The 15,694-nt window shown below is 40.1% G+C and overlaps 1 protein-coding gene across 6 annotated transcripts in view; it reads right to left on the reverse strand.

The window, feature by feature from the left end:
- PATJ (PATJ crumbs cell polarity complex component) overlaps positions 1-15,694 on the reverse strand; it is a 1,201,300-nt gene that overhangs the window by 856,284 nt on the left and 329,322 nt on the right. For 5 of the 6 annotated variants that reach the window (XM_069232550.1, XM_069232545.1, XM_069232547.1 and 2 more), the window contains exons 15-17: positions 6,456-6,590; positions 3,911-4,069; positions 197-319 (exon numbers count right to left, since the gene is read on the reverse strand). In XM_069232550.1, coding sequence (XP_069088651.1) covers positions 197-319; positions 3,911-4,069; positions 6,456-6,590 — 417 coding nt within the window. The remainder of the gene's footprint in view (positions 1-196; positions 320-3,910; positions 4,070-6,455; positions 6,591-15,694) is intronic. The other variant, XM_069232548.1, reaches the window with a different exon arrangement.

The following is a 15,694-nucleotide window of genomic DNA, read 5'->3' on the forward strand; positions in this document are numbered from 1 at the left end:
CCAGAACACCCCAATGTAAACAGATCAAATCTACAGAGAAAAGATTACACGTCATAAATAAGTAAAATATGAATTCACTCTTCATGCAATTACATAGCTTTAATTATCAGTTACTATACCAGAGCAAGCACTTTGTGCAGTGAGGATTTGATGATTTTTCACACATTGAGGTATACACATGTTTTCTTAAGCCTACCTGGTAGTCTAGAATGCTAAATCCTAATCCTTTTGAGTCTTTATCTAATTCCACAACTTTTACATCTGAAGACCAAAGTGCAAGTTCACCATCTTCAGCATTAATGTCTCCATTAGATTCAACCTAGAAATGGAAAGATTAGACTTGGGTGCATTGGTAACCTAAGATGCTATGATAATTACACAAACAAAAAACATACAATAATCATGAGATGCTCATTTGGCTAAGGGGTCAGCTGTATACTTTATTGTAGGTTTTTGCCAAGGCAAGGCTATCTTATTACTTATCATACTTGTGTTTAATAAACTGAGAAACAATAGTTTTTAGGAAATTAACACATGAAAAATTCAATGGAACATAACTGACTGCAAACATTGCTTTGAGACAACTAATTAACATTAGCATTATTATAAGAAGCTTGTGGTGTTCAATTATTTCACTGGGATATCAGCTAGTAAACTGTGTTAAAGATATTGTTATGACTCCATCTTTAACACACTGGAGATGCATATTGCCCAGTTCTATGAATATATCTCATTTTTTGCTAAGAATGCTGGTAATTTACATTATTGCATGAAGAAGTCTACAGTATAGCAGAAAAAAGGGTGGTGTATATTTCATTTCTTTAACTTTACCTTGAAAGAGCTAAAAGTTGCAGTGAGAGAGAAGTATGCTAGCAGAAATAAGAAACAGGTACCCCAGTAGCATTACATATCCTAAGCTTTCTCCCAATTAACCCACAATGTAGAGGATAACGTCTATCAGAGAGCGGTCACAGAAACTTACTTCCAAAGGCAGTAAGATTTCTCTGTATTTCAAAAACTTTAAAAAAATGTTGAAAACTTTAAAACATATAATACATTGAATATCTGCTGATAAACATTACAGGTAAATCACAAGCTTACTTATTTTTGATGCACGCTACCCAAGCCTCTCACCCCAAGTTGATAATTGTACTAGAAAGGTGTTAAGGAACTCTGCTGCCAACTCATTCCTCACATCTCCTCCAAATAATCATTCTGTACTCTAGAGTGACTTCTAGTCACCTGATAATTCACAAGTGTTACACTTTAGTACTGCAAAGGTGAGTGGATATGGAATGACTGCACGTGGACTTAATTACATATGAAACAGCTTCGACCACTGTCTAATCAAGCAATCCCTTGAGTGTCCTCCCTGATGGCTGTCAGTTTTTTATATCAAATCAATAACTTCAATGCCTCAATTATACCCAAATCCTTTTCACATAGGATAACCTGTACTGTTTGACCAAAATATTCTTATAGGCACCTTAACCAGCAGTGTCTCAATGCTGCCCTCTGACAAGCAGCCACCACATACGACCCTCACTTAATGTATGCCTAATTCAAAACCTTCAGAGACAGTGAGAGACCAAATTATATTCTCTGCTAAAGATAAATGATAACATATTTAAACCAGTGTCCCCAGATCCCTTGACCTTCAGAAGACTTCCAAATATTTCTATAGCATATGTTTCCATCAGTAATGGTTCCTGCACTCTCACCAGAATGTGTGTGATTTCACTAGAAAAAGAAAAAAAACTGTTGTGCTTCTTAGACTACCATAAATTGAATTCAGTAAATTACACATGTTCTGCCAGAGTCCTGCATCTCTCATGCCTACTACCAAAGTGCTCAACATTACCACTAACTCTCATTCAACAAGTACTTTTAGATTATGCCACATAGTATATAAAGCCATGGATCTGAATAAGCCTACCAGGCCAATTTGCTCGCTCAGATAGACAAAGAGGTCTTAGAAACAATAAATGGCTTTGCTTAGAGGTACCAAGATTCACACATGGCTAAGTTTAGACTCCACCTTTTCTGATGCTGCACCTCTGGGACTCTTTTCCTGTTTATTTAAGGACAAAATTTAAGGACAATATCTTCCATTATGTCCTCCAAAAGATCATTAATAGCCTAACTCGGTGTTCCAAAATAAACCTGTACCTCCTAACTGTATGAATTTATTGAATTTTGTAGGTTTTTGTATTTTTATAAAGTAGCCAAATACTTTTGTAAGTGTACTGTGCAATTTAAAACTGTTAAATTAACAAATATGAAGACTGCAAGCCTACTATCTCTCAGGTCCAATAGTTTTTAAATCTTAAGAAAAATGTCTTTAGAAGTAGATTAATGTGTGTATGATATGCTGATCAAAGGAGCTGGTTCTTGTTGCCTAAGAAGCTGTAAGGTATGAGAGAGGATATTCTTTTCTATAGCTAGCCCATGTTCAGGGGTGCCTTTCCCTGACTAGCCACAGTCATCCCAATATGTTGTACCACATGAAATATCTACATAAAGTTTGCAATCGCATTTAGACCTAACACAATTAGAGTAGCACACTGTAATTCTTAAACAAAAATTAATTTGTAGTGATCATATGCTTTAAGCTGGATACAAAAGTCTCATTCCATGGTAATTTTTGTCTTTATGTAATGCATAAAAAAGATTTCTGCACTGTTGTTCTGATAGCCATCAAGGTTCTTTTTCTACAACAATCTTTTCAAGTCTATAACAGTGTTCATAGGACAAAGCCAAGGTTACTAATCTCTGTGTGTTCTAGATGTCATTATAGCAACATTGTTCAAAGGACACCAGATAGGTGTTCAGAGTACATATATAGAGTCAATGTATTAGAGAGTACATCTGTGGGTGTTGCCATGAGTGCTGTGAAATGTTCTACTAGTGGAGACATCTAAAGCTAACACTGATAAGTGACATGGGTTATGAAATTCTGCAATAAGGACAATCGTTAAACAACTTACGTTTACGCTAATCTCTCCTCTCCTTGCCATCAAAAATAACATGGACTAACGGTAAAAGCTATAATTCAGTTGGAATACCTCACTAATACACAGCTGTCTCTATGATATTGACCGATGATGGGTTAAGTAGCGTTCATTTTGAAAGACTTGGACAAAGTTGCTCCCCCCTACTGTGTAGGGATGTGGTTACAGGGAGATATTTACTACCTAATGAAAATGGATAATTTATGAATTTAAAAAAGAGGTGTCTTGTGGTAATAGCATCCATATTGATTGTGGGTTACCAAGCACCCACACACATGCTGACTGCATGCTAGAACTAAAGTGTGGTACTACTAATAGAAAAAAGACAGTTTCAAAGACCAGGGCTTTTTCATCCAGTCTAAGACATAAAATGTTGACATAGGACAGTAGAGGCAGCTAACCATTCCCCTCTCCCCTCACAGGACTAAAGACTTAAGGTAACTTAAATTAATCATCAGGCTTATCCAATCCCATATGAAGCTTTGATTCAGCTTGTCTAGTCTTTACATGTGTCTGCATTAGAAAGATGGAATGGAGAATTAAAATTAGAACAACTAGTGCAGCTATGCGGATCTGACCTTTCTTTTCAATGCAATTTGCTTACCCCCTTTGAGGCAAGAAACATATTTCATTTTAGGATTTTGGCATAATCTACATTTTCATAGTAGTTACTATTTCAGGTAAATGGAAACACATATTTAACGTAATGAACATCTACAAGTACAGCAACAATTAGAGGTGAATCCAGTGCCACGCATATGTATCTAGCAATCCCTATACCATTTCTGAAGAGGAAGTGGGTGAATGGTGGGGAATGTGGTCATTTTCAACAGTAAAATGATCCAGGGTGCATAACATTGGTATATTGGCGTTACTGGACGAATCTTTTATATTTTTACCTTCTCCTCAGTGGTTTGCCTCTCCTTGGGTTCATCTATGGCCTCGCTGCCATCTTCAAATGCCCGCCTGCAGCAAACCAATGTGAAAGGGGGTGGTACCTCTTTAAGGAAGGACACTGCTTCACGGCGAGATTTTCCATACAACAGAGTGCCATTTACCTATCCAACCACACAAATCAGAAATGTCTCAGTCACTTTATATTTTTAAGCATTGCAATATGTTATTAGCACGGCAAAGCACATAATCATCATCAATTAATCTATATTGTGAATTATGACTCTCCTGAAGATGTGGCAGAAAGCATCATACACTGCAAGAAACTAAACGTAATAAGATTACTTGAATTCCAACTCATCCAAACAATATCAGTTCCACAAAATCATCTTGATATTCAAAATAGGCACACACAAAATATCTATTTGAATAACACCAAAAACAAAAAAGACTTTCTCCCTAAATTTTGAAAATATTAGCCACTTCGTGGGAGCCATAACTGAAAAGATATTTTATGCTCTGCTCTTATGAGATTTAATCTTTTCTTTGCTTATGACCTCACAAATCCTGTCCGATGAAAAAGTGTACCTGTTTCAGAGGTAAAATTGTCTCTTACTGTTTTGTTACCTCACGAAAATCTACTTTTATCAATGCTTTTTAATGAGGAAAGGGAAACATTATTCAAATTTAATATGCCAATAAGTAGGTCTCACCACTACGTGACTCATCTGTGGAACAAACTATTTGATATCCAGATCTTACTTATACCATGAAATATGCTTTGGTTCAACATTCTATACCAGTAGTTCTGAACCTGTGGTCTGGGGTCCCATGAGTGTACACAGAGCCTACACAGGAGGCTTGGGAATGCTTTGAAAATTAAATATTAACAAATTAAAAAACTGTGCATAAATAAAGAAGAACATGTAAAATTAAATACTTTAGAAGGTTCTGTAAATGTGTAGGAATTTGAAATTGGGGCTAAAAATTAAGCTCCTATCCTCAGATTGAATTGGCGGGGCAGTGCAAATGCATCAAATAAACTATAGCATGGACAATGAGTGGTCTCAATTGAATTCCTAAAGGCTTTCCCATTATAATTAAAATTTAGATTTTTTTTTCAAAAATCATCAATTAAATAAAATATTTAATCATTTGTCTGATGAATCTTGTTTCTGTATTTTTTGTGCATTGTTTTGCTGTTCAAGTCATCAAAAATCCCCAGTTTCCAATAATGATTCCGTGGTGGTCCACAGAAGTGAAAAGGTTAAGAACCACTGCTCTATACTATGAAAAATCCAAATGTGTAGGTTCCGCGAGTTATGAAGGGTTTGCACTGACTGACCTTATGAAAATCCATACATGTTGCACCTGGTTTCTCCTGCTCTTCTACTCCCTCCTCTCTGCATCCGCTCTTTTAACTCCATGTTACACACAAGTGCATTTCTAATTCCCGATGGCTCATCTGCCACCTCCCACTGTTGGTATATAATTTGAGTGAAACTAAAGATGATGATTCAGGACGTCCAGGAAAACAGCTGGAGGGGATGTGGAGACCAAGCCATGGTTGAGTACCTGGCAGGCTGATCCCAAATTACCGGGATTCTGGAAAGAAGTGCATGTAGCTACAAAAGGCACAATGTGATAACCGATTCTAGATCATCTCAAGGGGATTGTTTCAGGGGTCAGGGTGGAGGAAATGGAAGAGATTATGTAAAATGACTGACCCATCATTATGCAAATGATGTTGGGGGTGAAAATGGTCAAAGAAAGGAAGAAGATGAATTATTAACACAGGCCAGATACAAATCGGAGGTAACAGCTATGAAATTAATTATGTTCTGAATAAAGGGAAACGAAAATGGAGGCCCCTGAATTAATTATATGGCAAATACAAAATTACATTTGCTCCGAGATTAGAAGTCTTGCTTGTGTTCGGCTGAATTATTGTTTTGTGCAGAGTGAAAATCTATGTTAGTTTTAAACAGAAGGATTTTACCCATGACCAGGCAGTGACGAGGAGGTGGTACATAATCTAGTTACATTGCAAATTCATTTTTAAAAGAAGTACATGTACGAATTGAGAGGTCCTTGGGCACTATGTGATGAAAGCGATGCATTCTAATGGCAAACAACAGATTCGACAACTGTTGGAGACACACTGACGAAAACGTCCAATTAATCAGAAAGCTGCACGTTTTCATTTATGTAGCTCATCTGCAATTAAGTTAAATATTTTAGTGCATTGCAATATAAGACGACAGAGTGGATTTGTGCTCCATAGCCGCTTACCGAGAAGGTGCATTTATCATTAAAATACAATGACATAAAGGTGGCTTCGCACTTTACTGATGTGCAGATAGTAGCTAACATTTTGCAAAATAAGATACAAAAGTATGTGGCTATATTATATATCCAGGTAACTGATATGAAAATATGGTGTATCGCCTTAAGTTCCATCCTCCTCCCTTCCCACGTCAATTATTAATGGGTATTTCTTATTAAGATACTTAAATACAAACGCATAGTTACTACGTCACTCCATATTACCTCTAAAATTTCATCCTCTGGCTGCAAAAGGCCAAATTTGGCAACAGGGCCATCCGCCGCAATAGATGATATGTAATGATGGCCATCGTAGGAATCCAGCTCAACTCCTAATCTCAAGGTGTGAATAGGTAGTAGCTGCCGGAAAATGATATTGGTTACGTTTACAGGCATATGCGTACGGCCATTACCAAATATTGACAGCTAATATCTGCCACTCATTCGTATATTTGAGATGAAATGGTTGACCTTACCTGCTCACACAACAGAATACTTCCCGAGATTTCTGACAAACTGAAGCACGACGGGTTAAACACAACTGCCATCGGATGCGAGAAATGTATATGGTTACTCTATCTGTCTCCCTTCCTGGTGTTGCTCTTCAGATGGGGTACTCATCACTTGAGAGTCGGGGTGCGTGGGTTTCCATTACAAGGGCGCACTGCAGACACGTGAAGCTTTGCAGCGTGTTGAAGGCCCAGTGAACGCCCCGGCATTTTTCAGTGCTCCCTATGGGTTTGGGGAAGGGGGACACTAGGGTAATCAGGGGTCCCTGGGTTCCAGCTATGACCATGGAAGTATTTTATCTCTGCTGTCCCTGGGCATGGACCAAAAATGAGCACTAAGACTGAGGCCGAGCAGTCCAGGTCCCTACCCATTCAGTCAGTGTCTTTATTTTGAAAAAAATAAAAAGGACTTTAATTCACACACTGAACTACTTATAAAAATACAAAAGTAAACATACTATGACCCCTCTAGACCGTCCTGCGCAGTGCAAGAGGCCTATATTCTGTGTTAGAATATCATTAAATGTGCTAAGCAATGTAAGGTCCCTTCGGTGAGACTTAAGAGAGTTTACGGTGTGCACAACCCCCGTCTACAGGGGTTGTCACCAGTTAATATCCAGCTTTTTCCCCACTGTATTTGTCGTAATGTTACATCATGAACAACTCCTACCTATTTGGTTTGGCACGTGGTGGGATTGGGAAGAGTCAACTGTCGTAATAATGTGTGATGTAACTGTTCTTGGAGCTCGTTATGGTATGGATGCCGTTCTGTTTCCATGCCGCCAGCCTACGCTGTAGAACTAAAAACGTGCTGATCCTAACAGAAACACCTATACGCTAATTTGTGACTGAAAGGCTAAAACAAAAGTCTTTTTTGTAAGCTTCTGAGTAGGTCACAAATTGGTGCATGGATGTCTCTGACAGATTCAACATATCTTTAATATTACACCAACCCAGATTCTGAGGATTAGCAGGTGTACCACCCTATTTACCTATACTTTTTTTTCACCATTTTATTCTGTGTTTTATGTTCTAGAATTTTTTAGATTCCTATGTTCTTCGTTGTATTTCAGTTAGGTATGCGGTGTGCTACCTGGCACCTGCCGTGTTCCTAAATAAAGGGCATTTCTGTTTTACTCCAGTGTCGGCCATTCCTTCATCACATCACTTCTGCATGATCCCAAGTTTCTGGTTTTAAGCCTTGTAATTCTACTTCTGGATCATCACGAATCGAGAACTCCATTATTTCCTCTATGATTGTCACAACATCCTTCCAAAAAATAGACATTTTCAGATATCTTCACCATCTTTAACCTACTTTCTCTCCACATTCTCTACATAAACAATCACTAGTCCATGGAACATTTTACTCAGCCAGTCTGGGCTCACGTATCAACTCATCATAACTCTAATGGAGGATTCTCTATGGTGCACTGGCTTGTTATTCTTACATGGGTCCCTCCATAGTATTTGACTTGACCTATGGGAACTTCTAAATATATTATTTAACAATGGTTCATATAATCCCATTTTATCTAGATGATGTTAAGAGACAATATATAGTATGTGTGTGAGATTGACCCTTTAATGTTCAAATGCCTTACGTAGTCTGGTTTCTGCATCCCTAATTAATGAATTCTTTGCCCAATGTTTCAGCTGATAATATTAAAATAATTCTTCTCTTGAATGACCATACTTAACCCCTTCATATAGATCAGATACCTTTTACATCTGTGATCCTGCCACTGGTTGTAGCTCATTTATATGTGCAGAACAAATTAGTTACCTTTATTAGTAATCTTTCTGGTAATTTATATATCTAATTAAACATTCCTCACTTTGTGAATACCCCCAGAGCCAAACAGCAGCCGGAGATTTTCTCAGTAATTCCACTGCATGCTGGTAGGTGGAGTTGTGGTCCAGTTCTGCCCCAGAAGTTACGTCGGGCACCTACACATAGCGAAATCCATTTCTTTCTGATTTCTATCCGCTCCATCGGACATGGAGTCATCAGCAATCAGATTGTGCCAGTATCCAAAAGAAAGAGCATCTAGGGTAAGTTATTTGATCATCTGATGGATACTTTTAACTGCAGATTCTTCACCTTGAGAAAAGATAGCTGAATAGTACCTCCGTAGGCGGTGAGTCTGTGGAATAGCTCAGACCAGGAAATCCTGCAGGATCGACCAGGTGAAGTGGCCCCACCGCCGGACCTGGCTATCCAAGCAGTACTATTTTGTGAATGGATGCCCATGTCGTAGCCAGGCAGATGTCTAGTACAAGCACTCCATGCGCCACTGCAGTGGTAACAGCTTTGGCTCTGGTGGAATGAACTCGCAGACCTTCCAGAGTTTGTTTTTAGCGAGTCTGTAGCAGATCTTTATATAAAGGACAATCCAGCCGAAACGGTTTGCTGCTGTACAGCTCTTCTCTTCTTGTTCCCAGAGAACCCTTCAAGGAGCTGTTCATCCACTTGATGCTCTTTGGAGAGACTCACATAAAAATCTCGGTGCCTTCTTCAGATCTAGGGGCTAGAGCCTCTCCTCTTCCTAGAATGGGTGAGGTGGAGCGAAGAAAGGTGTCAGGGTGATAGATTCCCCAATTTGGAACACCATTACAATCTTCAGGAGGAAAGTTGCCCTAGTCCTTAACACTAGCTTGTCTGGGATGAAAATGGTGTACAGCTGCAATGAGCTGATGCGATTGCAATGAGGAACACTATCTTCAATGTCAGTAATCTTGGAAGGCAACAGTGTATTGGTTCAAATAGAGTCCACATCAGGAATGTGTGCCACTGGGACATCATAAAGGGATTTGACAGGAACATATAGTCAGCCTTTAAAAAACTATGTATCACATCAGGTGATTTAAACAGGATGGCTTATCAGGCAATTGTAAAAAATCAGATATATAAACTTTTACTGTTGCCATTGGAAGGCCCAGCTGAACTAGTGTTAAAGAGAAAAGTAGAACATCAGACAACTGGGCTTGTAATAGTTGGATATATTGGGAAGAACACCAATCAACAAACTTCTCAATGCATTGGCCAAAGGACATCTAGCTGTCAGAATGACATTTACTACTAGGGGAGGGAAGGGGAGAACTAAAGGTCGTCAACTGTTGCTGTTAAATTTCCATGCATGGAGGTCTAAGTTGTGCAGGCCCTGATGCAGATCTTTGCCCTCTTGTTACAACAATAGGTCCTCCAGGTTAGACAGTCAAATCGAAGGACAGATGCTCATGACCAGAAGTTCTGAGAACCACATTCTCCAGGCCTAGTCCTGAGCCACTAGGATGACTTGGGCTTGGTCGTTCTCAATCTTTTTCAGAACGTTGGGCAGGAGTGGTAGCTGTGGGAAGTCGTACAAGAGTTCTAAGCTGCAATCCGGACATAAGGCGTCTCTGAGCGAGAATTGCATTGGGAACTCCAGTTCTAGAAGTGCAGGTCCTCCTGGCTCAAGACCAACTCCAACCTGCTTCTTGCTGCACCACATGGCACTGGTGTTGTCTATGAGAACACGTCTCCCTTGATGAACAGAAGAAAGGCTTTTACTGTGAAGTGCAGAGCCTGTAACTCCAACAAGTTCATGTGGAGGTGGGTTTCGGCCAGGGACTAGAATTCTCTTATCTCCACTGCTCCCAGGTGACATCCCCCAACTCAACAACGATGCTTCTGTAATGATCATCAGCTGTAGGTGGGGTAGGGAGAGGGGTCTGCCACCGGTCCAATTGCGGTACAGCAACCGCCACTGCAGATCTATTGTAGTCTCCTCTGACACCTGGATAGAATCTGGTGCTTAGCCCACTGACACTTCAGATCCCACTGCAGAGCCTGCATGTGCCACCTGGTGAGGTCCACTAGAAAGATGCAAGCGACTAAGAGGCCAAGAAGTCTCAGAGCTGCTCTTACTGAAATCCAAGTCAGAGGTTGAACATCCTTGATGACAGGTTGATTATAGCCCAAATGTCTTTGACTTGTTGAGGCGGAAGGGAGGTTCAAAACTGCACAGTGGCCATGAAGTCTCTGGAAAAAGGGAGTTTCTATGAAGGAGTCCGGTGTAATTTTGACAAGTTGATGAAAATCCCAGAAATATCAATAAGTTGGTGGCTGTCCGCGGGTGGCTGGTCACTGACATTTCCAATCTCCAAAGGGGCAGCAACCACCACTGTTATTTTTGTGAACACCTAAAGAGTAATAGTAAGGCCAAAGGGGAGCACTGAACTAAAAATGCTCCTGGACTATCTGAAACCACAGGAATGTCAGTGGGACTGCTGGATGGGAATGTGGAAATAGGGGTCCTAAAAACCCCAAACCAATATCCAGTTGCCTGGATCAAGGGCAAACAGAACTTGGGCCAGGGTGAGCATCCTGAACTTGTCCTTTGTGAGGAAGTAGGAGGGTTGGAATAGGATCAAGTGCTCTGTCATTTGGCTCCAGAAAGTAACAGTGTTAGACCTGGCATCTTTTGGTGTGGTTTCCCATACGTTTTGTTTTCTGACTTCCGGTTTTGACTGTGTGCTGAACTTCCGTTTTTGCTGGCATTGGACTCTTCGCACTTGCTATCCAGTGCTAAAGTGCATGTGCTCTGTGTCTAAAATATAGGTGACATTGGCTTCTCCATGATTGGTATATCTGATTTACTAGTAAGTCCCTAGGAAAGTGCACTATGTGTGCCCAGGGCCTGTAAGTCAAATGTCACAGGCCCAAAGCTGGTTCACATTGCTCTAGCAGTTTCAGAAAGTGAGGGACTTTTGTCCATGGATCAGTTAAATAAAGCAGGACATCATTGCTCACAGCAAAATCTTGTGTTTCACCTGCCCAAATCCCAGACATTCAATGTCTATTCACTGTTGCATTAGTCTGTTGCAACTGCCTCTCTACACCCTGGATGGCATTCAAAATGGTAGACTGCCCAACAATGAGGGACCTGAGGAGGTCAATGGCCTCCTCACTTAGGGCAGCAGGGCTGACTGGGGCAGGGGATGAGGTGCCTGGGGCGAAGGAGATGCCCACCCTCCTGGGTGAGCAGCCATGGGGCACACGCTGATGGGCTGCTGGGAGGGCGGTGCTGGTAGGGGGGGTGGCAGCTGTACCTGTAAATGTGGGGGGCACAGAGGATCCCGCCACCGCAAGGGAGCTCCCATCAGAGGAGGAGTCCGTGTCGCTGGTCTCAGCTCCTGTCCCCGCCGTGGAGCTCCCCTCGCCCTCCGTCCCACTGGTGGCTTCTGACTCCGTTGTGTCTCCCCCAAGGCCATGTGGGATGCAGCTCCCTCCTGCTCCGGTGTCACTGCTCCTCCGCCTGATGATGCTAATGTATCATCAATATCCCATTAACCATGATGATAGTGCTTGGATGTGTATGTGTTGCCAAAGACAAATCCATCTGCATGCTACCTGCACAAGGCCAGTTCCCCTGCCCAGATTCTGCTAGAATCCTCCAAGTTGTAGCATTCCCACTTTCAAGTCCTGGAGATAAGATTTATGGAGGCAGGGTTACCAGTTAGACTTTAATCTTTTCCCTCTTAAAATAGGCTAGATGGCACAATACCTCTTTTGCATATACCTTTCATGGAATCTTCACTGATCTAGTCCTTCTCGGTAGAATATATTTTGGTCAAAGGACTATATGCATTTCTACAATCTTATTTTGGATCTGAAACTCTTTATTTATAAGAGAACCATGGCTTCATGAAACGTGCCTTGGATAATGCTTTTGCAGTACTGCATTTGTTCATTATTTTCTTTATTGATCAAGGAAACAGGATCGGAGGTGAGGTGGCTATTATATACTATTAAGATTTTAAAGTGTTCCAGGTTTCTCAGACAGGTACCCTGCAAGCAGCACTTCTCATTTAGAATTTTGCTCCAACTCGAACCTCATCAATTACAGCTGGCTTAATCTACTGTCCTCCGGAGGTAACTAACATTGGCAATGACTTTGTACAATTTATGCTGCCTTCTTTAATCTTAATTTTTATACTTGTTTTAGATTAAACAAATAAATAAGAATCATTGTTACATAACGCAGGTTGCACTGTACTTTAGAGTGAATAACAATTTAGTCACACAACTTAAGCCCTTTGCCTGGCATTATTAATTACCATCCCAGCATCTATCCTGTGAGGCTACCCCTTTGTCCTTAAAAATATTTTAATCTCTCTCTCTCCTTGCTTCTCTTTAAACATTATTCCAGCTGAGGCAATAGAGCAGTCATCCATTCTTGTTTTCAATGTCAACCATGATTTTCCTCCTATTTCCTTCAAACCTTGGCAAATTTCTTTAGGCCTCCTCTTCCTTTGTATATGAGCTTCTCAGCAGTCATACACCAAGAATCTAAATCTGGGTTATCTGCACTGTGTGTGTGTGTGTATATATATATATATATATATATATATATATATATATATATATATATAGGTTCCGTGTAGAATTTCTGTTCAGGATGGACCTGGTCTGGCAGTGCCGGCTGAACTGTTTCTATTGGAGAAAGGTTAAGAATGATTTTTCTATGCTGGGCAATAAACAATGGATGGGGATGCGACCTGAACGACTGCCAGTGGCTCAGATTAATTCAAGCATTCAATCCATTACCTTATTGTTCTTGCAGTTTCTCTTCAATGTGATCAGAGATAATGCAACAGTTAGTAGTACTTTCTAAGATAGGGAATGTAATAAATCAGTTACAGAAACTCCAGCATAGTACATTTAGCACGATTCTAGCTTGCACACTATTTTACAGTAGGGATTCCATCCCCTTAAAGAATTTTTCAGGTAAGATGAATAAGGAATTTTCCATTGCTCATAAAAACAGAAAGAGAGCTCATACTGTATAAGGCTACCTGGCAGTGGTAGTCATCCACAATGAATTACGCAATTTTTTACTTTTTAAATGTCCCCGCCAGGTTTTTAAGCAGTAAATCTATCCTTGTGTTCTGTGATATGGATGCCCAGGTATCCAAAGCCTTCCCTTGTCACCTGATTGAGGACCCAGGGTCCTGTGTAGGGTCCAAACGCACATATCAGCTTTGGCTCTTACTGCATCAAAACCCCTTATACTAGGTGACTTTAATATTCCGTCCTCTTCTGACAGAAAAGATAATATGGATTTCCATTCAGTATTTGAACTCACACAAATGCTCACATTTCCTACACATCAGGCTTGACACTGTCAAACTTGTGTTAACAATTCCCATTTAATGATTCTACGCCCCTATGTTGGTGTCATCCCCCAATAATTACTTTAATGTTAGTGCTACCCTAGACATAAGGTTCCTTCAAGATAGCCCCTTCTGAATATATTAAGAAAAACTATTCTAAGGAGATCTAATTACCATAGCTCCCTGTTCTCTAAGAGAAGCCTAGTTTGGGGAAAAAATGTTGAAACCTCTGTTTAAATACTACTTCACTGTTTTCTATTGCACTTGAGCTGATTGCTGCACTGAGGAGTGCTTCAGATAAATTCCTCTGAACAGCAAAGATCCATGAAAAGGGCTGGCAATGCGCTGGTGTGAGTAGAACAACCTGGCATATAAGACTGACTATAAGCAAGTGAACATTATGAACAGGCATGCTTGTAATTTTATTCGGCCTGTAGCAACAATGATAAAGTGTTTAAAATTGTCAAAGAATTGACTTATCCAGCATCATGTGATAACTCCACTGTCCCTTCACTGGGCCTATGTCAAGCCCTTTCATCTTCCTTTTTTTCCAATATTTAAGCAACATTCTTATTTCTGATTTGACCCTCGCCTACTTAGATAGCCTTAAAAAATGTAAAAGCTACTTGACAAATTTGCTCTGTTCCATGTTGAAGGCACAAGAGTCACCAATTTGGCTGTCAACTATGGTTTGCCATTAGAATCTTGTCTGGCTAAAATACCTAATCGGATTATCGATAACTTAGCTAACACTTTTTCCCTTATCTATGCCGCTCTCTCCAACATCCCTTCCTGTTGGAAATATGCTATTGTGACCTCTCTGCTCAAAAAGCCCATTATATCCTATCGTATGAGCAGATGGATTGTCTACGTGGATCTATTCCCACTTCCCACTCTCACAAACCTGTTTCTTTATTTTTCAATATCCTCTCTTAGACTATGTGAATATCATAATGTGTGATATCTTCTTTCCTATTTCAAAGCAGCACAGCCTCCATTATGTAGGCTCGTAAATATCAGTGGCGTGGATACCCAAACTCTTTCAGTTTTGAAACATACCGTAAAGAATCAGACTAAATGAATATATACAGGTGGGTCTTTTCAATACTTTCCACAATTTTGTCAGAAAAATGGAGTAAAAAAATAAATTGATAATTGCCCATGATGCTGGGGTAGAATTCTCGAATTTGGGATTAACAAAGCATTCATTAAAATCACAGGGACCATGCCCAAATCTGCGTGAGAGAGAAAGCGCACACTGGCCAATGGCTAGAATTTCACAATTTTTGTAATGAATATTTACTAAAGCTAAGGGACAACATGAATTACATCCTGAAGGTAGTTTGCCTGGTATAAGCAATGTTATAATACAAGCCACATGCAAAAAGGTTGGTGATCCAATTTTCTGGCCTCTTCATACATCAATAGATGTGGTGCAACCAGGTCCATATATTCCTTTTCAAATTCTACTGATAAGCCATCCCTGCCTGGTGTTTTAGCTCCAAGAGTGTATTATGTTGCCAGTTTTATATCTTCTATCATGGGCAGAGCCTGCATACTCACATTAGGTTCATTTTTCAACCATGCCAAAGTGTCCCAGTCTAAGTATTTATGTATAGCCTCTTTATTTACCCTAAAAAGACCTTCAAATATAGTGAATATAATTCAGTATACAACGCACAGAACTGTGTAAGTATATTTTCCTGGTCACTGCACCAGTCATTGTCAACTTTTTCTATACAAATAAAGTCACCAGCTGCACAAGGCCATCTTAACAATGCATCAAGTGTTTGGTCG

The sequence above is a fragment of the Pleurodeles waltl genome, chromosome 4_2 (genome assembly GCF_031143425.1).
Source record: "Pleurodeles waltl isolate 20211129_DDA chromosome 4_2, aPleWal1.hap1.20221129, whole genome shotgun sequence".
Taxonomy (NCBI): Eukaryota; Metazoa; Chordata; class Amphibia; order Caudata; family Salamandridae; genus Pleurodeles; species Pleurodeles waltl.